This window comes from Podarcis muralis, chromosome 15 (assembly GCF_964188315.1).
Source record: "Podarcis muralis chromosome 15, rPodMur119.hap1.1, whole genome shotgun sequence".
NCBI lineage: Eukaryota > Metazoa > Chordata > Lepidosauria > Squamata > Lacertidae > Podarcis > Podarcis muralis.
Genome location: NC_135669.1, coordinates 20,613,056 through 20,637,550, shown reverse-complemented (window position 1 = coordinate 20,637,550; position 24,495 = coordinate 20,613,056). Strand labels below are relative to the sequence as shown.

At 43.5% G+C, this 24,495-nt stretch overlaps 1 protein-coding gene across 3 annotated transcripts; it reads left to right on the top strand.

Moving 5' to 3' along the window:
* The first annotated feature begins 216 nt into the window (after window positions 1–216).
* On the top strand, window positions 217–17,615 carry LOC114585903 (uncharacterized). 3 transcript variants are annotated; one of them, XM_077919400.1, is made up of 12 exons: window positions 217–427; window positions 540–793; window positions 3,663–3,784; window positions 5,701–5,746; window positions 5,874–5,911; window positions 6,007–6,653; window positions 11,255–11,360; window positions 12,341–12,487; window positions 13,461–13,521; window positions 14,113–14,279; window positions 15,372–15,473; window positions 16,858–17,615. In XM_077919400.1, the coding sequence occupies exons 2-12, from the start codon at window positions 541–543 to the stop codon at window positions 16,978–16,980; spliced, it is 1,812 nt and encodes a 603-aa protein (XP_077775526.1). In that variant the 5' UTR covers window positions 217–427; window position 540; the 3' UTR covers window positions 16,981–17,615. The 3 variants fall into 3 exon arrangements, with proteins under 3 accessions (XP_077775526.1, XP_077775525.1, XP_028564606.2); XM_077919399.1 differs by having other exon boundaries at window positions 219–793; XM_028708773.2 differs by lacking the exon at window positions 15,372–15,473 and having other exon boundaries at window positions 223–793.
* The last annotated feature ends 6,880 nt before the right edge of the window (window positions 17,616–24,495 follow it).

Here is a 24,495-nt window from a genome sequence, read left to right as displayed (position 1 = left end):
CCCCTTGCAATCTGCTAACAGGATCATTCTGTGCAGCTGTTTAATATTAGCTACCTGCCGCTGCCAATTATGTTTTTTGCATTGTTTTTCTGCCTTTTGCCGCCTACGTTATCTGTCAGTCAGCTGCTTCTACAGCTTAATTGGGAAACAGGGTGTGGTTTCTTACTGACAACTGACGTCTGTCCAGAGTTACCTGGGTATAAATTATCTTTTTCCTTTTCTTTTTTTAAAAGTAGGCAGGGAACTGGCTTTGAAACACCCAGAAACGGCTTCCAGAACCTGACAGGTTACAACCCAGATTGATTTTATCCTGTAAATATTTTCCCTCTTGCTTTCATGAGCAAGTAAAGTCAGAGGATGCTTCTACCAGCTTCTACCATAGGGGAACAGACGACCTAAGCTTGGTCGCCACCCAGAATTCCTCCCAGTAAGTGGGAGTTTAGTTTTGACAGTGATGGCGCTCACATGCGGAATCATGCACCCTTGGCAATGAGTAGGAAAGTGAGCCTCATCGAGGGAATGTAATCTTCTTTCTGCAGGATGGAAGCACTGGTGAAAGTAGTTCAATCGGATACCCAGCCATTGACAGCCAGCCCAGATATCTGTGCCAAGGAAGGTTATGGCTATGCAGAGGACCAGGGGTCTCCTATGCCAGGGGAAACAGCCAGTCCCAAAAGCTATTTTCAACAGAGCCCATCTTTACCAGCTTCTGGATTAACCGAACTCAGCGGTGTGGAATCCAGCACCTGCGATACATCTCCAGCTAAGGTTCAGGAGCTGCCTGCCAGGAGAGGTAAGATGAAACCTTTCTGTGCATAATTGAATACTGTCGTGCAACATGATTTGCGGTCATTTCATAAGGCAAGAAAACCGACTGATTTCTGACCTGCTTCTTGTGATATATGTTAGTGTGCAAGAAAAATTCCCTGAGGATAGTGACCTGAGTACAGTCATACCTCAGGTTACAGACGCTTCTGGTTGCATTTTTTCGGGTTACAGACCTGCTGAAACCCAGAAGTACCAGAACGAGTTACTTCCGGGTTTCGGCAGTCACACATGTGCAGAAGCACTAAATCGCGCTTTGCGCATGCGCAGACGCGCCGCTGCGGGTTACGGACGCTGCGGGTTCCGAACGTGTGTCCCTCATGGATCATGTTCACAACCTGAGCGTCCACTGTATATAGGAAGTGTCCTTGGTATATAAGGGAAGCTTAGGGGTAGGGCACCTGGTGTGCATGCCAAAGGTCCCTGGCGCAATCCCTGGCAAATCCAGGGAGGGCTTAGAGAGATTCTGTGCCAGAAATCCTTGAGAACCACTGCAAGTCTGTGCAAACAGTACTGAGCTAGGCAGGCTGATGGTTTTATGGAGTGTAAGGCAGCTTCCTATATAAGTGTGTTGCAATCTCTATTGGCCTGCACTGTGAAGGGGATTTCCTGCAGTGTTTTTGGAAGAACACAGAAGTGAATTGTGCACATCTGCATTCTGCATTAGACGGATGGGGCGAGCAAATTGACTGCGGCTTTGTTTTGCATTCTGCCCCGTGTTAACGGTGTCCACATGCGTCACGAATGACAGGAAAGAGGCTCAAAGTGGATTTTGATTGTAAAAGCACCATTATCATAATATGTTATGTAAGCCCAGTGTTCAAAGCACTTCAGATGCACTGTATCAGTATTATTTCCAACCCTCTGGAAAGGTTTGGTCAGCCTTGGTAGCCCATATTTCTGGCAGAGGACATGCGAATGGGAGTGAGTAGCTTGCTTACGGTCACCCAGGATGTCTCTGCATTTTCAAACTTATATCTGTTTTATACCACTTTAACCATTGTGGATTCCCTCAAAGAATCCTGAGAACTGTAGTTTGATGTGAGGGACTGAGAATGCTCTGTTAGATACTCCTAGCTCTCTGCAACTAAAATTCCTAGCACTCTAATATGAGGATATTGAAGTTAAACCAGTTTAATTCTGTGGTGTGCATATGCCTTGTAGAGAGCTGGATAGCAGAGGTGAGGTTTGAAAGAACTCTCAGCCCAGGCTCCTGACCAATATGCTACCCCTCTTCATAAAACATTTTCACTTCAGATGTCACTGGATAACTTTTGGTGTCACTTCCAAATTTACTGATTTGCTGAGCCTTTCAAGGCTATAACAAGAATTGAATCCCATACAGACAAGTGCAGCTAATAACTGTGAAATGAGGACCCAAACATCAAAAGAAAGCCTTAGTATTGCAATTGAGACATCTGGAGAGGCAAGTTGCACCTCAACCTCATGCATCTTTGCTGAGAGAAATCTCAGAACCTCCACCCCGAGGTCAACAGAGCTTGGTTCCAGATCCTAGGATAGGGATGAGGGAGAGAGATTCCATTTAGTTTCAAGGCTGACTTACCTAATTTGCACTTTGCTAAGCAATACCTACACTGAAGCACAGGCATCCTTCAAAATCTGCACTTCCCCAATTTTTGCAGTGCGTTTCTCCAGTCAGGTAATATGTACGGAAATGGATATTCTAGGGCAGTGTTCCCCAACCTTGGGCCTCCAGCTGTTTTTGAACTACAACTCCCATCATCCCTCGCTAGCAAGACCAGTGGTCAAGGATGATGGGAATTGTAGTCCAAAAACAGCTGGAGGCCCAAGGTTGGGGAACACTGTTCTAGGGTACAGGGGACATAAAAATGCATTGGTTGGTGATGACAAAATTCAGGAATGTGTTCTATTAGGTTTGATTTGCAAAAATGTGTATTTGGGGCAAGATTATGTATTTAAAAAGTGTGTATTAAGAGAAATACACCTTAAAATAGTGGTGAATTTTCATTAGAACATTTTTTTTAATGCAAACTGATGTGAAAATGTGGAGAACTGAATTTACGATTGGGGGAAAATGAGAAACCAACACTGACAGATTTGCCCATCCCCAAACTGGGATTGCAATGTTCTCTGTTTTCCAGGCAGGCTCTGGGCCCAAACATTGTTCTCCATGACCAGTTCCTAGAAGTGTTGATGGTAGCGATAGGAAGACTTGATCAATAAGATGCTTATCGTTATTCATGGGGAGTCTTTTGAGTGCCAAGCATTTTGAAATTGGCAGGACTTCAAGGAATTTCCTGTTGTCAGTGAATATGCAAAGGCTGGCGGAATCCACTATGGTAGCAAAAGTATTTCAATCACCCACTCAGGTGAGAGAAATAAAAGCATATTACAGGGCCAGTATGCTGAAATACATGGCTCCTAAACAAAACCTTCCTCCAAACAAGCGCACAAGAGTAGAAATGATTGCATTACCTGCCAAAGGGCATAGCTGGGCAACACTGAGGTCTTCTCTATACTGAAAAACCTGTATTGCTTTCATGCCCCTTTTACCATCATGGCTTCCATCCACAGCATCCTAGGAATTGTACTTTAGCAAGGAGGAAAAAAGAACACTGCTAAAGATTCCCAGCTTCACAGAACATCAGGTGCCATTGTTTATGTTCTGAGTTTTTTGTTTTTGTTTTTAAAAAAAACACCTGTTTTTTAATTATTTAAATTTTGATATATTTTTTTTTAAAAAAATGGTTTATTCAGTGGTGTTTATATACTGCTTTGGGAACACCAGCTGAGAAGCATGGAGCAGGCCCTCTGTAAATGCATGTCACCACCTTTTGATTTATTTATTTTTCCAGGTTCAGCATTGACTGTGGGTGCCCCTCAGAAGCAGTATGTAGGCGTGAGGGTAAAAATGCCGGTGTGTGAACTGCTGAGAAAAATCCGTCTCTCCAAAGGGACAGAGTCCAGTGACGTCAGGGTAAGATTCCCATCCCATTTCCTGAGCATGAGGATAATGAAGATCAGGCTGTTTCCACTGTGAGATGCCCCTTGCACCTTCTCTTGTTTTGCTAGGCTATGGAGCCAACTCAAATTATTATGATTCCCAAGATGGAGATGCACACTTCCTTCCATTAATTAACTCCATGTTCTTCCTGCCCCATTTCCTTTCATCATTGTCATTCATTTATTAAAAACAGTGGATACCTTTAAAATAAAAATAAAACAATCCCGTGCAGGTGGAGACCATTTTAGGCATGTGCAGTTGATGTATGACCACCGATGCTTGGGTCCTTTTGGGCCTGGAAGAGGCAGGGGTAGGAGCAGAACGGGCTTATGTGTGCTCTGCCAACACATGTGGGGACCAGGAATGGAACCCCCCCATGCAAATGGTTGCTGCCTGTACAAAATAGAAACTCATGCAAAGACTCATTTATTCAGCCTGTTGGAACAAATAAAACGTTTTCAGTTGTTTCCGGAAAGTGCAGATAGTGGGGTCCCTCTTGCCATTCCATAGAACAGGGGTAAAGGTAAAGGGACCCCTGACCATTAGGTTCAGTCGCGAATGACTCTGGGGTTGTGGCGCTCATCTCGCTTTACTGGCCGAGGGAGCCAGCGTACAGCTTCCAGGTCATGTGGCCAGCATGACTAAGCCGCTTCTGGCGAACCAGAGCAGCGCACGGAAACGCCGTTTACCTTCCCGCTGGAGTGGTACCTATTTATCTACTTGCACTTTGACGTGCTTTTGAACTGCTAGGTTGGCAGGAGCAGATCTTTGCAACTTGCAGGAGATGTTTTCCCATAGGCTACAGCAATCTTCTGGGGGTACAAGTGCTAAGGCAGCTTTCCCTTTATATGGCTGCCTCTGCTGTCATGTTATATATAAGCCCTTTGTCAAGCACTACATTGCCAAGAGTGCTTAATAAAGAGCATTAGCAGCTGCAGACACAGCGTAAAGGGAAGATCTCCTGCACAAGCATCATTGGAGGAAAGGCCTACAGTGCCTGCTCGTCTCAGTGGTGTCTGTACAAGAGAATTTCCCCTTGGGTTCCATCCCTTAGGTCATTCCTGTCTGTCTCCCACTCTTCCATACTTGCAAATAATCAACCACATTCTCCACTAAAAGTGCCCCAAACACTATACAGTAATAATTTTTCCTAAAAGGTGACTAATTCCTACCCTTTTATTCCTATTTCTTCCTGGTGGTATCACCTCTGATAGGATTCCATGCCAGTCATATTTCCTTTATGCTCTTGCTCATTTAGCTAAATTATTGCTTGTTGCTGTTTTTTGTAGTATTAGCTTTCAGTTAGTTTGTTGTTGTTGTTTAGTCGTTTAGTCGTGTCCGACTCTTCGTGACCCCATGGACCAGAGCACGCCAGGCACCTCTGTCCTCCACTACCTCCCGCAGTTTGGTCAAACTCATGCTGGTAGCCTCGAAAACAGTTAGTTTATACACCACTTAATGTCAAAACTCGTTTACCAATTATGGCCCTGTCTGAAAACACCCTAGTTCACTTTTCTAGTACTTGTGGGATGGTGGTCAGGGAAACAAACTTTGTGTTCAGTATTGATATTTATCCTTCCACTAAGAGTCACACACTAAAAGTGTGAGTTTCTGGGCTACTTCTCTGGAAGAGAAAAGTTGGCTACAACTGAAGCTCGATTTGTAGAAGGGATCACCTTGAGATCACAGGGGTTCCCCTGCTTGTGTCACTGCCATTTTTTCCAGCTTTTGACCCAGTCAATGAGACATCCCAGGCAGTCTGTCTACAACTGTGCTGGCCGGGACTGATGGGAGTTATACTCCAAAACCTCTGGAGGGCACTAGGTTGAGGCTGATCCATCTAATCAAGGTTGATAATTTCCCAAATACATTTTTTTTTCTTTCCATAGGAAACACCTGCAAAAGCAAATACCAAAAGATCTTCAGGAAGAGCAGGTAAAAAAAAAAGAAAAAAACTTGTGTGCGTATGTATGGGGCAACCCCACATGCAAAAACCCTTGCTTTAATTGTTTTGGTAAGTGAATACCTATAGATATTTATATATTTCTTTCTTCCTGTACAGGGAAAAGAAGAGCTCGCTCAGAAAGGCATGACAAGCAAGTATGTGGGACACTTTCTCTCTTCCGTAGCCAGCATTTCCCAAGCAAATCAGACCGCAGACCTCATACATTCATTTCTTTCTCTTCTTTTTAAAGAACTGCTGTCAGGCTCAGACTGCCTTAAAAAGCACGGAGGACTTGGACATCCTAGTCGAAGTACTTCAGGAAGACCTGAACAAGAGCCACTCCAAGCTAGAGCCTCAGTTGCCTACGCAGTTCCCGCATGGCACGACCCATGGATTTCCGCCTCCCTGGTGGGAAACCAGCGGCAACTCACAACCAGATGTCAGCTGGCTGAGAAGCAGCTGGGAGCCTGTCGGATTTCAGCCGTTGTCTGCTTCAGGCGCATTGTCTCATCCACGTGCTGAGATTTCCTATGGATTTGAGTGCAGAAAGACGCAACAACCTCTGGATCTGGTCGACACGTTCCAGAATTCCTGCGTGGAAGAAAGATGCTGGCTGGGGAATGGGTCTGTTGAACGTCCTGGGGAGAGTTCCCAAGGCTTTGCCAAGGAGATTAGGCCTCACTGCCACGACCCACTGGGGCAGGCTTTGCCAGAGACTTTGGAAGAGGACACTGCTGCCTTGCTTGGCAGGGGATGCCTGAAGGCGAGTGCGTGGTCTTCCATGGACCAGGAGGCTCCCACAATTTCTTTCTTCCAATTCCAGCTCTGCCGTGAGGAGAGTCGGCTCAGGGGCATCTCGGTGGACAAGCTGCTCATGCCGGATAGAAATGGGAACAGGTTGGTCAGTGGTTTGGTTTTGCACCTGACAATACTTTATTTTTTTATTATTTTTTCAAAAAAAATAATTATTGGTTTTCACAGTATTATAAACAAACAAACACACAAGACAAACAAACATAAATCATAGCCTTATTGAAAATTACACTTATTAACTTTGTTAAGTGACTTCCCCGCTTCCCCTTGGTTGAATTTCATTGCATATCCTTTTAACGGTTTCCCAAATCATAATTCTTATAAAATTTAACTTAAACATTAACATCCTTAAATCCTCACTTTATGAAATTAAACATATTAATTCATCACTTAACATAAATAAAATCCTAAACCAATTAAGTATCTGCAAGCTGTTTTCAGTTAATTTAACTTAACATATTTAACTAAATAATCATTAAATTTAATCCACTCTTCCTGATACTCTTCCTCCTCCTTCTGGTGACAATACTTTAAAAAGTTAAAACATCTTTTAACAAAACCCTTTGTAACTTGGGTGATGGGATGATTATACTCCCCCTGATTCTTGCTACCTTTCCCCCATGGCCTTTGTTTCATTTCATTGCGGTTCACAGATGTATCCTGAAAGCTGCTGTGAGTCTGTGTGTTTACTTTCTGACCAGTGTCCATTGCAATGTTCAGAGTAACATGTGCAAAACAAAAGTGAGGAGGGGGCAGTTCCCTGCCCCAACAAACTTGAAGCCAAATACCAATTACTAGGGAGAAAGGGAAGGGAAGAATTTGGTAATGAATTTTAGTAAATGCCGTGGCTTAAAATCTCAAGTTTTAAACCATCCAAGGAAGGGATTGTGGATCTGGAGGACAATGGCTTTCTTATAGATATATCATAAAGGTAAAGGGACCCCTGACCATTAGATTCAGTCGTGGCTGACTCTGGGGTTTCGGCACTCATCTCGCTTTCCTGGCCGAGGGAGCCGGCATACAGTTTCCTGGTCATGTGGCCAGCATGACTAAGCCGCTTCTGGCGAACCAGAGCAGCGCACGGAAACGCCGTTTAACTTCCTGCCGGAGCGGTACCTATTTATCTACTTGCACTTTGACATGCTTTTGAACTGCTAGGTTGGCAGGAGCAGGGACTGAGCAACAGGAGCTCACCCTGTCGCGGGGATTCAAACCGCCGACCTTCTGATCGGCAAGTCCTAGGCTCTGTGGTTTAACCCACAGTGCCACCCGCGTCCCTAGATATATCATAGGAAACGTCTAAGTCCATAGGTCTGTCTAGCTCTGCATTGTCTACACTGACTGGCAGTGACTCTCCAGAATTTCAGACAGGGTTCTCTCCCACCCCTACTGAGAGATACCATCTCTACACAAAGCAGGTGCTCTGCTACTGAGTTAGATCTCTTCCCATAAAAATAAAGGAAGATTCCAGTCCTCATGGGCTGGAATAAAGGGCTAATTTAAAAAGGAAGCTGCCTTCTAGAGGCGGGCCACTACGTCCATCTAGCTCAGGGGCCAGCAACCTTTTTCAGCAGTGGGCTGGTCCACCATCCCTCAGACCATGTGGTGGGCTGGACTATATTTTGTGGGAGGAAATGAATGGATTCCTATGCCCCACAAATAACCCAGAGATGCATTTTAAATAAAAGCACACATTCTACTCATGTAAAAACATTAGGCAGGCCCCACAAATAACCCAGAGATGCATTTTGAATAAAAGGACACATTCTACTACTCATGTAAAAACACGCTGATTCCCGGACCATCCGCTGGCCAGATTGAGAAGGTGATTGGGCCGCATCCAGCCCCCGAGCCTTAGGTTGCCTACCCCTGATCTAGCTGAATATTTCATACACTGTCTGGCAGTGACTGTCCAGGGTTTCAAAAAGAAATCTCTCCCAGTTTTACCAGTAGGTACCTAGGATTGAAACTGGAACCTTCTGCATTCAAAGCAGATGCTATAATACAGCTAAAGCTGGGGTTTTGCTTATGGTGTCTGCATGCCCTTTAATCACTAGGTAATACTACTCCAGCTGGCTTCTTTTTACTCTTCAACCAGCATGTCACCTAAAAGGAATCTCCAGCATTGCTAACAGACCACCACACACTTTTTCTTTGTTTTTTACTCCTGCTCTCTGCCTTACAAGGACGTGACTTGTATTCCACTTAGCGCCAGAGGCAGATCTGAAGAACAACTGCCCTTTATATTTTTTAAGGGTGAAATGGGATCTTCCACTATGTTTCTTTGCCCCAGCAGCCCCTGGGGCAATTGGAACTCCCTGCTACACCCAGCACGATCTAACAATTCAGTCTGAATAATATCTCCTGCACTCTATACTGCTAAAAACCACAGTCCTTGAGGACTTTTCATCACATCCAGGTTTTTCTTCCTTTTACCCTCATTTTAAAAATAAAATAGCCCAGCTTTTACCAGACTGGTGCCTTCCAGATGTTTTGGACTACAAGTCCCATCAGCACCAGCCTGGGAGTTGTAGTCCAAAACATAGATCAGCCTTCACCAGCTTGATGAAGGCTGATCTATCTTGAAAAAGGGTTTGGGGAAACCTGGAAGCTATCTTACTGCTATATAGTTGGTCCAAGCAGGTTTATGGGTATTATTATCCCCATATTAGAGATGTGTTGGGGACTATGCCCTCTGCTTATCCTCTCAGCCACAGCACTAGTTTTACTGTTCCTCTTATTGCTAACTTACCAATACAGTGGTACCTCTGTACCACAAATTTGTTAATTTGTTCTGGAGGTCCGTTCTTAACCTGAAACTGTTCTTAACCGGAGGTACCACTTTAGCTAATGGGGCCTCCCAATGCCGCCGCACAATTTCTGTTCTCATCCTGAAGCAAAGTTCTTAACCTGAGGTACTATTTCTGGGTTAGCAGAGTCTGTAACCTGAAGCGTCTGTAACCTGAAGCGTCTGTAACCCGAGGTACCACTGTATGTCATTATCATAGTTCTTGGAGTGGCAGAAGCTGATGGTGCTTCTCTGTCATCGATTTTCTTTCCTTCCATATTTTCAAACATGATGGCCATAAATCTGAATGAGAAGGTTATCCAGCAGCGTCAGGTCACTGATAAGGGAACAGGGAGGAGACTTCCAGAGAACTCAGCGGGCCTATTCACTGGAACCGGAACAAAACAAAGCAACATTTTATGAGCCATTTCAGTAGAACTGTGTATGTTTCTATTTCAAATATTTGCTTCTAAATCTTAGATCTAAAATAAAGGGAAATCCCTTTCCTCTTTCAGAGCTGAGTCAAAGCGAGGCAGTGCCCTTGTTTGGAAACTGAATAACTTTGAACCAGCATACCGCTGCGGTGTATAGAATCTATGATTCTATGTATCATACAATCAAAGAATTGTAGAGTTGGAAGGGATCCTGAGGGTCATCTAGTCCAACCCCCTGCAATGCAGGAATCTCAACTAAAGCATCCATGACAGATCACCAAGCAACCTCTACCTTAAAAACCTCCACGGAAGAAAGTATTGGGGCTTGGATAGATATCTGGGGATGGGATGGGGTCCCCCCCCCCTGCATTTTGGTTTCATGTTTTGCTAGTCTTAAATCCAGTTCCCCAAAAGTTTAATCTCCACGCAGAGGAAGGAGTTTTCTCATCTGCAATCCTTGAGAGATGTTGCCAGTCAGTGTAGACAGTATTGAACTAGATTGACCAATGGGCTGACTCAGCATAAAGCCGCTTCCTATGTTACTATTTGTTAAATTTGCAAATAGCAGGGGTGGGGATTGTATCTGGGGAAGGGCCTTAGCTCAGCGGAAGAGCATCTGCTTTGCATGCAGAAGGTCCTAGGTTTGATCCCCAGCATCTCAGTGGGAGGCAACTTCCTATGAGCCTGTGGAAATATCCTTTTGACATTTGCCCAGCAGCAGAAGCTCTCATTTGAATTCAAGCTGCCTCTCCTTCCTTGCTGTTTCTCTGTTTTGCAGTACCACATACTCCCCAACATTTCTCCGATGAAAATAGGGCATCTTATTCAACAACAACAACTTTATTATTTATGCCCCGCTTATATGACAGCATTGCCCCAGCCACTCTCGGCAGCTTCCAACATACAGTGGTACATCGGGTTAAGTACTTAATTCGTTCTGGAGGTCCGTTCTTAACCTGCAACTGTTCTTAACCTGAAGCACCACTTTAGCCAATGGGGCCTCCTGCTGCTGCCGCGCCGCCGGAGCACAAGTTCTGTTCTCAACCTGAAGCAAAGTTCTTAACCCGAAGCACTGTTTCTGGGTTAGCGGAGTCTGCAACCTGAAGCGTATGTAACCTGAAGCATATGTAACCCGAAGTACCACTGTATATAAAAACATAATAAAACATTAAACATTAAAAAAAATTCTTATACAGCTTCCTTCAGATGTCTTCCAAAGGTTGCATAGTTGTCTCCTTGGCCCTGGGGTTGCATATCTCCATATCCTCCAACATTTCTTCAATGAAAATAGGGACTTCCTAAGGAAAAGAGGGACATTCCAGGATCAAATCAGAAACCGGGACAGCTTCTGTATATCCAGGACTGTCCTTGGAAAATAGGGACACTTGGAGAGCCTGGAACCACCTGTGGCATTTCTGAAACCAAACCAAAACTCCTCTCGTTTTCTCTCCCCTTCTGCCCAGGCTTCTTCACAATGCTGTTTCTCAGGGGAAAAGGGCACTGGCATATGCGCTGGCAAGGAGGTTTGCACATCTCAACAGACTTGATGGGAAGAACGCAGCGAAACAGGTACGAGCCACTTTTTAGCAGAAGGCTGTTTGCAGGGCAGCTGTTGGTAATTTTATAGAAATGGACCACATGAAACAGAGCAAAAACGTAATGAAAAGTTGCAAGCTGCATTTAAAAAAAAAATGCAGAAACCATTTGTCCACTAATCCCCCAAAAGGTCAACAGAATAAGAGAGTTTTCACTTGTCTGTGAATGATAAGTATCTTAAGGTGCAAGGGGAGGGAGCCCATAAGGGGAAATAGAATGGTGAGACTTACTTTTTTCTAGGCCACACTCCCTAACGCTAATTCACGTTAACTGAAAGCCAGCTTTTGAAACTGCTCTTGCACTTGTTTCTCTACCAGTGGTAGGAAACCTCATACAGCCTCAAGCAGAGAGGAGGAATCTGTGGCTGTCAAAATATGCTAGGACTTCAACTCCAGTCAGCCCCAGTCAGCGTGGCCCAGTGATCAGGAGATGGGATGGGAATTGTAGTCTAGCAGTGAAATATACTCAGAGTCGAGAGTGGATTTCATGCTCTTTATTCAACTCATAGTGGTGAGGAGGAATAAAAGTTCCCCTTTATATACATTATTTACACAATGAGCTGCAGGTGATTGGCTAATTCCAGAATTCTCCTGTAGGCCAATCAGGTTGTGGATTCACTTCCATCTGGAGCTGGATTGGGTGGCTCCTGCAGACCAACCATACTGCTGCATTGTTCTAGGACCAATCAGACTGCTGCATTCTGAATCCTATTGTTCTAGGACCAATCAGACTGCTGCATTTTGGATCCTGTTCAACTCAGTACATAACAAGCAGCATCCTAGAAGAGCAGGGGGGCACATGTTCTCTTCCCTTTGCATGGATGTAAAGATTATTGCTTGGTAAATTGCAGCAGTTGCGATATTAACAACACAGTGTCAATGTGCCACTCTCATTTGTGAATCGTTCAAAATTTCTATCCCTCCTTCCCCATCTTTTTTTTTAATCCTTCTAAGACTGCATTGCACATAGCAGCTCAAAAGAACCACCATCTTATTGCCAGCGACCTGCTGTCTCTGGGTGCTGATGTAAATGCGAGGGACAGCTCAGAGAAGACTCCCTTGCACCTCTGTGCTGAGAAGGGTTACCTGAGAGTCTTGGAAGTAAGTAGAGTTTGAAAGTGGGGCCTGGCTGGGTTAAAGGGTAAAGGGACCCCTGACCATTAGGTCCAGTCGTGACCGACTCTGAGGTTGCAGCGCTCATCTCGCTTTACTGGCCGAGGGAGCCGGCGTACAGCTTCCGGGTCATGTGGGCAGCATGACTAAGCCACTTATGGCAAACCAGAGCAGCACATGGAAATGCCGTTTACCTTCCCGCCAGAGCGGTACCTATTTATCTACTTGCACTTTGACATGCTTTCGAACTGCTAGGTGGGCAGGAGCAGGGACTGAGCAACGGGAGCTCACCCCATCGCAGGGATTCGAACCGCCGACCTTCTTATCAGCAAGGCTCTGTGGTTTAACCCACAGCGCCACCTATGTCCCCCTGGCTGGGTTATATGTCTACTAATTTGAGGTAGGGATGGGGCAGAAATTCAATCCAGGTCACCTTTAAACCCAAACCTACCTAATCTGTAATTCCTGAAACAATATGCCGACTGAAGCATAGCCATGTATCAAAATTACCACCATTCTGAATTTTGCAATGAAGTTCTCCAGCCAAGGACTGTGTACAAAAATGTGTGTGTGTGTGTGTGTGTGTGTGTGTGTGTGTGAAAGTAAAGTGTGCAACAAATGCATATATTAATAAAAATATTGTTGGAAATGTATGGTATCTGGGGAAACTGCTTGCAGAAATATGTATGTATATATATCAAAACTGCAAACAAAAATGTGTTTATTTATGAGAGCTTTGCACTAAATACTGGTGAATTCGTACAATTTTTTATTATTATAAAATGATCGCAACTTTCTGCAGAAATGCGACCTAAATTTAAGATTAGAAAAATGAGAAACGGAGAGAAACCAACACTTGAGAGATTTGTCCATGCCTATCCTTTTGCAGCTGTTTGGCCCACTCTTACTGCGGCCTGAAATCAGGATATTTAAAGTAGCCACGTCTCTTTTTCCATGGCAGGTCTTGAAAAGCTGTCAGGAAGTTGGCATCCACGTTGAAGTAGACGCAACCGACAATCAGGGTATGTGGAGAAGTTTGGTGAGGATAGGGAACTCTCTTCCTGTCCCTTAGGATACAATCTGTCAATCAAGGCATGCACCTAATACAGCGGTTCTCAACCTGTGGGTCCCCAGATGTTGCTGGACCACAACTCCCATCATCCCTGAGTTCTGGCCTTGCTAGCTGGGGGTGATGGGAGTTGTAGTCCAACAACATCTGGGGACCCAGAGGTTGAGAAAGGCTGACCTAATACATAGAAATCAGCCACATATCTTGCTTTTCCTTAATTAACTGCAGACACGGGGGAGCCCAATGTTTACTGGGAAGGCAGTGTGTGTGATGGGGGGGGGGACATATCTATTCACTACTCCCCACAATGATATCCCCTCCCTCAGTCTCCCAGTAGCACACAGGGAAAGAGATGGGATCTCTGTTCCAACCACAGTGAGAAAGTGGCAATACAAGCCTCTACTCACTGTTGTTTTCCCCACTGTGAACTGGGCTAGCACATGCCTATAATTATTGAATAAAGAGCAAAATGCATGCTACATGCTAAGCACACGTCTGGCTAGGCCTGCAGTGTCTAATGCTCCTTCTGCTCCTCCCTAAACAGGCTTAACGCCAATACAGTGCGCGAGTTTGGCTCACTGCGCTCTCGCGATGGACTCGGACAGCCGCCATCTCTCGGCTGAGACCTGGAAGCTTTTGAACCTCCGTAAGGATCAGATACTGAGGGGCATCAAGTGCCTGATACAAATGGGAGCCAACCCATGGGAGCAAGTAAGTGCTTTGGTCTCAAACAGAGATGTAGCTTGATTTTATTATGGGTTTTGGAGTGGGTGTGGGGTCTTTTTCTTTCCAGGTCTTTCCCCTTCTGCTCACTCGTATCCTTTCTCCTATCAGAAGAGAGAGTTGTGCCAACTGCCAGAGGCTTTCCACACTTTTTTTAAAAAAAGGATTTGAGGTACAATCATACCTTGGTTTTCGAACAGCTTAGTTCTCGAATGTTTTGGCTCCCGAACACAGCAAACCCAGATGTGACTGTTCTGGTTTGCGAACTATTTTTGGAAGCTGAACGCCCGACAAGGCTTCCACAGCTTCTGATTGGCTGCAGGAGCTTCCTGCAGCCAATCAGAAGCTGCACTTGGATTTCCAAACATTTTGGAAGTCGAACGGACTTCTGGAACGGATTACGTTCGACTTCCAAGGTATGACTGTACTAGGAAAGAGAGTGCCAACTGCATAAAATTGGTGTCGGTAAATCATGCGCATAGATACAAATAGTGGATGGTAGCTAACTAACTTCTACTCAGAGCAAACCCATTAAAATTAGTGGACCTAAGTTATTTTTATTATTATTCCTTTCATTTCTATATTGCTTTATATTTTTAAGAAATCTGAAAGCAGTTTACAACACATTAAAGCATCAAATGAAACACTCTGGAATAAAACACTGCTGAAGGAAGTCAAACATAAAATATACATTCAAAGCAGCATAATTAACAGGAAACTTAAAATAGTAGCTTAAAGATTTCAAAATAAAACGTTGCAAAGTAAATCAAGTACAGAACGAACATTTAACACAGCAAAGTTGACAAAGCAAATTATATTAAACCTTTCAAAAGAAAGCATTACTAGAGGAAGTCAGATGTAAAATGCGCATTTAAAGCAGCTATTCTCCTAAAGTAGGACACACTGCCACTCTGCTAGGAACCCATGTATTAAATTTCTCTTGGTTCTGGTGATAGTCTTCTTGATACACGTATGTTCTTTCGTTGACATGTTTTGCTGGGATCACCTCTGAGCATAATGTCTACGCAAAAGCTGTATCCAAACCAGGGGACTATGACTACCCTCTTATTCTTTTCCTAGGGAACAAACTCATCAAGTCGAGTTTCAAATTATTTTGCAAAAGTCCAGCAAAATAGTGAACTGATGTGTTTTTTCCAAACTCACAGGCCCCAAAGGCAGCAGGTAATTCTATTGGGTTGGTGAAAAGGGAGGCAGGTAGGCTGCAAGAGAATTGGTTGCTTTGCCAGTTTTTGTGTGTGTGGTCCTTAAGTATTATGGATGACAGACAGAAACGAAAAAAAAAGAAGCATACAGTCATAAAAACAGACAGATGGACGGGGTATAAATAATCAGTTGTTGTTGTTGTTGTTACTTGAGAGTAGGAATGTGGGAGAAATTCAGTTCCAGTTTGCATCATTTAAAGGAGAACCTAATTCTCTATTACAGTGGACGCTCTGGTTGCAAACGTGATCTGTGCGGGAGGCACGTTCGCAACCTGCAGCACCACATCTGCGCACGCGCGGATGGCGATTCGGCACTTCTGTGCATGTGCAAAGTGCAATTTAGTGCTTCTGCGCATGCGCAACCGCTGAAACCCGGAAGAAACCCGTTCTGGTACTTCCGGGTTTCAGCACGTCCATAACCTAAAAAAACACAACCTGAAGCATCTGTAACCCAAGGTATGACTGTATTATTATTATTATTATTATTATTATTATTATTATTTATTACTACAATGGTACCTCAGGTTACAGATGCTTCAGGTTACAGATGCTTCAGGTTACAGACTCCACTAACCCAGAAATAGTACCTTGGGTTAAGAACTTTGCTTCAGGATGAGAACAGAAATCGTGCTCCGGCAGCGTGGCAGCAGCGGGAGGCTCCATTAGATAAAGTGGTACCTCAGGTTAAGAACAGTTTCAGGTTAAGAACAGACCTCTGGAACAAATTAAGTTCTTAACCCGAGGTACCGCTGTATCTGAGTTCCCATGCTTGGTTGCCACAGTTTAAAAACAACTTTAAACAGAGCTTAAAAACTTACTGTTACAAAAAAAATAAAAATGCAAAAATTTGTATCCTTTAATTAAATGAAACATGCACACATTGCCTCATTGTTACTTTTTTTTAAAGCCCAGGTCACACTAATGAAGTTGCAAAATAATTCTAGGGATTGAGGGCAGGAGAGAAGGTGGATACATGGCATTACAAAGCACCAGGCAATCTGTACTTGGCACAGCCAACTATTGTTGCAGACTTGCAGAACCCAGCCTTGGCTGTAGGCTGTAGGGGACACTGAAGTCCCACCTTTGCCCCTTGAGAGTCTTCTTCAGCAGCCCCTGGGGCTTTGGGGGTTTCATTAGTCAGCACCCGCCCCCTGCCTCATATATCATTGCAACCTTCAAAAGTAGAAATGCCCTTTTTGTTTTTAAATTAAAGCTGATATCCTTAGGAAGTGCAGATTCTTCCGTCAATACAGCTTTGCTGAGATTCTGTGTAAGCCTGGCTTATGCATAGCTCTTGTCCATGTTAAGAAATGAGACTGATTGAATACTTTTGCTATGTCCAGGATTACAGCTTGCTCTCTGGACTAGATGAAATCGCCCTTCTGTATTTGCAAGGAGAAGATGTGGAGCCACCAATGGTTTCTTTTCCAAGCTTCCTCGACCATTCCCATGAAAGTGCAATGTAAACAGGACAGTTGAGCACACCAGGAAGCAATGGACTTCCTAGAACACTGGTTGCTGATATATCAGATGTGTTTCAGGCTTTGTATACTTGATGATCTGAAGCCCGCGGATGCCTCAATGGACTTCAAGAAATCTGGAGTGCCATTTCTGCCAGGCTGTTGGCGGAAGAACAGCTTGAGAATAGACAGTAAAAGTCTTTGAACCTGTGAAGGCTTGGGCTTTGCTGGATTCATGTCCTCAGAAAAATTGTAGTGGAAGAGCACTGAAGATTTTAGATGGGAAAGGCTGGCTCTATTTCCCCAAGCCATATGTGTCAAGATAGAGAAGCTCTGAGGTCTTCTCCCCTGCCTTAAATGACCTTGCTCTCAAAATATCAAGTGCAGGAGAAGATGCTCCTTAATGGATGGTGGTCCATGGAGCAGGTGGTATATGAGCACAGATTACTGTCATGCAAAAATTCAAACTGATCCCCTACAGAGGGAGGGCTTCCATATCTCATTGGCAGAGCCCCTGTGTTTTATCTCTGGCGTGAACCTGGGGAAAACAAAGCCACCCTTGATCTGAGGATGTATTTTCAGCAAAGCCACAATGCTTTGTTTATTGATGCAATCAAAGTTTATGGAGGTTGTTTTGAGTGTGTATACAGATGAATCTGGAACCGGACAAATGGAGCTGGGCATTTCACCAGGGCTGATTGAAAACTGCTCCCCCATAATTCTGCACACTGAATTTTTGGTGAAAGCTCTCAATACAGTATTATGTAAACAAACAAACATGCATACAAACCTCTTGTACCATCTCCAAGATGAAGACATTTGATACGGCACAAGCTTTTGTAGACTGCAGTTCAATTCAACAGGTGCAATTTCCTTTGCATCGTGAATCTTTCTTTCCTTCCTTCCTTCCTCTTTAATCAGTGAAATCTAAAATCTACCTAGCATCTGCCACAATCCAGTCCAGAGTTCATTGTGCTGAAATCCTTTGAGGTTGGAGCTGACTTGCAGCCATTGTTCTGACATGACAGCTTCAGACATCCTATATTTATGGATCTTTTTGATTGGACCCAGCACAGGGATGGGAAACCTCCAGCCTATGGTCCAATCTTGGTCTGCCTGTCAATCAGCTGGTATCACTTTTTCCTGCTCTGTGAGAGAGAGAGAGAGAGAGAGAGAGAGAGAGAGAGAGAGAGAGAGAGGGAGGGAGGGAGAGAGAAGTTTCAAGAAGACTCCTGTTGGGCAATAATTTTTTAAGAGAGCTCATTTCCCATGTAGTGGAAACAGCTTTCTTTTGTTTTCTGCAAGTCAAACAGGTTTTTTGGGGGGCGAGGGAATACAAACACCTGCCAGATCTGTTTAATGATAGACAAAAGTTAGCTGGAAGATACTGTGTAACGTGATTCCACTTTGAGATTTCCCCTTCTCTCCTTCTCCACACCAAGACCTGCACTTTACCTCTTTGTTCAACAACTTGCTCATAGCTCTATGTCCGGTTCCAAATGTTGCCCTTTCTTTTGGTAAGCTTTGGTTCTTAAGTTAGTGGTTTCTGTGAAACTTCATTAGTTGCTACAAATGGAGCAATACGATACTAATAATGTTTTTGTAATTTTAAAAAAAAGGAAATTGAATATATCCAGCAATTGGTGAACATGGTGAATTCCCACTGATGTCAATGGGAAATGTATTTTTTCAAACAAAAGATTGTGTATAATAAGATGAACCTCATAAATGGTAAATATTTGTAAATGCACTTCGATTATGGTGTTGAGAAAGTTTGGGTTTCTTTCCATGTAGTTTATTTTTCTTTGAACTGTTTTGTTGACTGAAGTTGAAGATTATTGCTGTTTTAATGATTTTTGACTTAAAAGTACACGCTCTACCATAAAATGTACAACCTACTATAAGAGAAAACTTGCAAATCAATCCAATAAGTTTATGGAAAGATGGGCATTTTTTTTTGTCATGTTCTGGAATAATAAGCTTAATGTACTACCCTGTGCTGTCTTTAATTTGCTGTAATGTTAATAGTTACTTTTAATGTCAGTAGTTGGAATTTTGGTTGTCAATGCTTTAATGATCTAATAAAGAATATATCTATTTTTAAAAGGTCACATTCTTCCAAATGCAGTGAAATAATCATCTTGTGCATATGGCTGTGTAGTTCCTCCAGAATCAGCAAATAAAAATGGTGCATCAGGATTCCAAGACTGCAGTCCTAGGGTGCACTTGTACATAAAACTGTACATAAAACTGCTAGTACATTTGCAAAGCTAAGCATTGGATGGGGGGGGCTACATGTTGAGATTCCTGCATTGCAGGGGGTTGGACTAGATGACCCTCGGGATCCCTTCCAACTCTTCAATTTTATGATTCTATGTGTGCACAGTGAGGTTGTATTAAGGTAAGGTAAAGGTACCCCTGCCCGTACGGGCCAGTCTTGACAGACTCTGGGGTTGTGCGCCCATCTCACTTAAGAGGCCAGGGGCCAGCGCTGTCCGGAGACACTTCCGGGTCACGTGGCCAACGTGACAAAGCTGCATCTGGCGAGCCAGCGCAGCACACAGAAACGCCGTTTACCTTCCCGCTGGTAAGCGGTCCCTATTTATCTACTTGCACCTGGGGGTGCTTTCGAACTGCTAGGTTGGCAGGCGCTGGGACCGAGCAGCTGGAGCGCACCCCGCCGCGGGGATTCGAACCGCCGACCTTTCGATCGGCAAGCCCTAGGCGCTGAGGCTTTTACCCACAGCGCCACCCGCGTCCCTGAGGTTGTATTAGTGATGGTGAATTTGTAGGCTGGCTGTGGATATTACGTGTAAAAGTCAAAAATCATCTTGGCAATGAATTCACAAAATAACTTGTACAAAATAGGCCTAGTGATACACAGTAAGAAACATTTTTTTGCTCTAGTGGATTATGAAAATTAGACTTTTAAATTGTGTGTGTGTGTGCATTATTTAATCATTGTGAAATCTATAACAAACAGACTTTTTTCTGAGAATATCTGGGAGCTTAATCCATTTCCTCCATCCCTCACCTTCAATAAATATTTATAATTTTCAGCACTTGGCAAGCCTGTTGTTTAACTGCAAGGAATGTGAAAGATGGCTGTTAGGCATTGCCAAATGGCTCTAATCACAACTCACTGGTGTGTGTGTGTGTGTGTGTGTGTGTGTGTGTGTGTGTGTGTTTGTAACATCACTTCTGTAGAGTCAGGTTTACAGCCTAGATGAAAAATCAGCTGTTATGGGTGCTGTTAGGTTGGTTCTGCACTGGACCTCTTTAGCACAGCGAAGGCATTTCCTTTCCTGCTAGATGTGGAATTAACTAGAAGAGGAAGTGTGGTGGAGTGGTTAGAGTGTTGGACTAGAAACTTGGCAGTCCTGGGTTCAAATTTGGATCAATCATTGCCTCTTAGCCTAAGCTACGTCACGGTGTTGTCGTGAGGATAACATGGGAAGAAGATTTGTGTTTCCATGCCACTTGGAGCTCCTTGAAGGCAAGGCGGGATATAAACGCAACAATAATCTTAAGTAAGAATACTGTTCCTCATAGACAAGTTCTTATTATAATACCTAGTCAAAAGTATGTTCCTTTCAATAATGGTGCCTTATAATGCTAATCAAAAGCCTCCTGTTTGCAAGTTGTGCTGTTGTGGTTTGTTTGTTTTTTAGCTTCCTGAGTCTGTACAGCTAAGAGATCAGTACTGAATTCCCCATTAATTGCTCCTTATTTAATTTCGCATTACTATTTTCCCTCTCTCTCTCTCTCTCTCTCTCTCTCTCTCTCTCTCTCTCTCTCTCTCTCTCCCTTTCCTTTCCTTTCCATTGGAGGTAAATAGTGTTTTGCTATCATGAAAAGGGATAACAGAATGAAACAAGCATTTTTTTAAAAAAAACAACCCAACCCATAATTTTATTAATCTAGATTTCCAAGACAGCCCACAAAAGAGAACCATAAAACAAATATAAAAACAGATCAGAAAGATCAGAAAGAAGTGTGCATGCACACGAACACTCATACCAATAACAAACTTAGTTGGTCCCTAAGGTGCTACTGGAAGGGGATTTTTTTTATCAGAAACAAAAGCAGTTATCGTAGCAACAGTAAAAATACAAAAAGCGGGAGATATAAAATCAGTTAAAATCCTGGGCAATCTCCCCCCCCCCAAAAAAAGTCTAAATTTGTGGGTCTCCGGGCAGCCCAATCAGGTGGTGGCATATAAATTATTATTATTATTATTATTATTATTATTATTATTATTATTATTACTGTATTATTATTATTATTATTATTATTATTATTATTATTATTACTGTATTATTATTATTATTATTATTATTATTATTATTATTATTATTATTATTATTGTCTACAGAGTGGCAGGGATATTTAGAGAATTACCGGTACCACTAGTGCTAGGGTTAACAAACAGGTAGGTTCCTTTTTAAAAAAAAGAAGAAGAAAAGCTAACATTTTCAGTGAATATATCCCCCCACAGACACCTCTGTGATGATGATGGCATTAAAATATCTTGTTCTTCAATAAAAGAGAAAAGGGGATACCAGATTGTATCAAAGGTATCTTTTTTTGAGATGCCCTTGATTAGTCACCGATGGTATGTGAGGCGTTCTGATAGAGTAATACTCCAGATATTGTTAACCCAAGCCTCTATTGGTATATTAGATGTTTCCTTCCATCGTTCGGCAATAACTAGTCTAGCTGCTGTGAACAGGAAGGATGGAGTTTGGGGCCAAATCTTGTGATAATAAAACAAGTGCTGAATTAGGAGGGATATATTGTAAAACAAGCAATTTGACAACTCACTTGCAAGACACAAAAGCTCAATAAATAAGGAGCAATTCAGGGGCAATTCACATATTTTTAGTACCATTTTGAGGCTTGCCTCTGTTACGTGTTTTCCCACAGGAGGGATCAGGCTGGTTTTGTGTGAACAGGATGTTGGACTAGATGGGCCACTGGGCTGATCTAGCAGTCAGGCACCTCTTCTTACTGAATACAAGAAACAGAACACAACACAAAGAAAGACCTATCTTCCTGTTGATTAGAATCTGGGCACAAAAACATCAGCCAGGATTGATGGGAGAGGCGGTTTCAAATTACACTTGAAAGGCTGTGTCTCAAACACCTTGCTGGGATTAGCATTGCCTCTCCCAAGAACAAAATAAGATGTCATGGGACTGGGGGAGACTGGCATATGTGGGAAGTAATCTCAGGAGTACAGACTCACCTTTATACTGGGAGCAGTTTCACTGAAAATAATGAGAGGGCAAGTTCACAAGAAAGCCACAAGGACCATAGGCTAAGGTTACCAGATTTTTTTCAAAGAATCCGGGGACACTTTTTATTTTTGAATGCTGAAAAAGAGAAATCTGCTGGTTTGTGACCTTCCAGCAATATATGTGTGTGTGCTTTTAAAAACTTTTTATTGATATTTTGCAAAACCAGGTAATCATGGGAACATTAAGAAACACACAAGATAGAACAAGAACAACCCCATATTAATTATTGTTTGTTGATACATTTTTAAGGTAAAGGTAAAGGTACCCCTGCCCGTACGGGCCAGTCTTGCAAGACTCTAGGGTTGTGCGCCCATCTCACTCTATAGGCCGGGGGCCAGCGCTGTCCACAGACACTTCCGGGTCACGTGGCCAGCGTGACAAGCTGCATCTGGCGAGCCAGCGCAGCACACGGAATGCCGTTTACCTTCCCGCTAGTAAGCGGTCCCTATTTATCTACTTGCACCCGGGGGTGCTTTCGAACTGCTAGGTTGGCAGACGCTGGGACCAAGCAACGGGAGCGCACCCCACCGCGGGGATTCGAACCGCCGACCTTTCGATCGGCAAGTCCTAGGCGCTGAGGCTTTAACCCACAGCGCCACCCGTGTCCCTGATACATTTTTAGGAAGAAGTAAAAGTGATTGGGAGAGCAAAATCTGCAAAAAGATCATCCTCTTACGTTTCCTCTCCAAAACCCAAGTTGAGTACTAAGGTAAAGGGACCCCTGACCATTAGGTCCAGTCGTGGACGACTCTGGGGTTGCGGCGCTCATTTCGCTTTATTGCCTGAGGGAGCCAGTGTACAGCTTCTGGGTCATGTGGCCAGCATGACTAAGCCGCTTCTGGCGAACCAGAGTAGTGCACAGAAACACCGTTTACCTTCCCGCCAGAGCGGTACCTATTTATCTACTTGCACTTGGACATGCTTTCGAATTGCTAGGTTGGCAGGAGCAGGGACCGAGCAATGGGAGCTCACCCCGTTGCGGGGATTCGAACCTCCGACCTTCTGATCGGCAAGTCCTAGGCTCTGTGGTTTAACCCACAGCGCCACTCACGTCCCAGTTGACAGTGGCATAACTGAAGTATTAAATTGGGGGATGTGCTGTTTCAGATACATCAGATTTGACTTGACCCTTAGCCCTGCGTAGATCATGAGTTAACATTTCCATAAGATTCCCCCACACACCAATATCTAAATTGTGCTTTATTTTATGTACATTCCTTTTTAAATCCCTTTTGAGACTTTAAGAGGATAGGAAGAGGCATGAAAGAATTATGACAATTCTGTGAGTATATCACACACATACACATAACATGTCCAAGCAATACAAAGTGCAAACAGTAGTAGCTCGGATTGCCTTGATAACCTCAAATAACTGAATACCACATTCATTAGTTTTCATGCTTGGTAAGCTTCTTTTGCAATAGAGTGCCCAATTTTTGTACAGTGGTACCTCTGGTTAAGTACTTCGTTCCGGAGATCTGTTCTTAACCTGAAACTGTTCTTAACCTGAAGCACCACTTTAGCTAATGGGGCCTCCTGCTGCCGCTGTGCTGCCGGAGCACGATTTCTGTTCTCATCCTGAAGCAAAGTTCTTAACCTGAAGCACTATTTCTGGGTTAGCGGAGTCTGTAACCTGAAGTGTATGTAACCTGAAGCGTATGTAACCCGAGGTACCACTTATTTTTAAGGACACTGCTGCCCATACAGATTTAGCACATTTCCTTTCTCTGTTCCTACTCAGTATGGTAGGCTTGGTTTTATATGTGATGTTTCATCTACAGAGATTCCTCAGCAATTCTTTTATATGATAGGACTGGCTCTACATCTCCATTTCTCCTAGACAAAAATGGACAGCGATGGTAGGGTTGACATATGAATTGAATTTCTTTTCTTTTTTAATATAGTCTTTTTTCGTCACGTTGTTGCCTACGAGGTCCATTCATTACTGAACACAGGATTATAGTGGAATTTTCTGGGTGGCTCTCAAGTTGTAAAACTCGGGTGCAAAACGGTGAGGGAAACCAAGCATAGAAGGATCTTTGACTTCATTAAAAACACAACTGCTAGAGACAGGGTGCTTTGAATTTATATGTAAGATTCATCCCGCATTTTGCACACAAAAATATTTGCCCTACTGTGTATTTGGCCAGAACTTCTCTGTTACAACTGCTGCCTGTGACAATGGAGAGGAACCTGTGGCCCTCTATATCTTGGGTTCCAA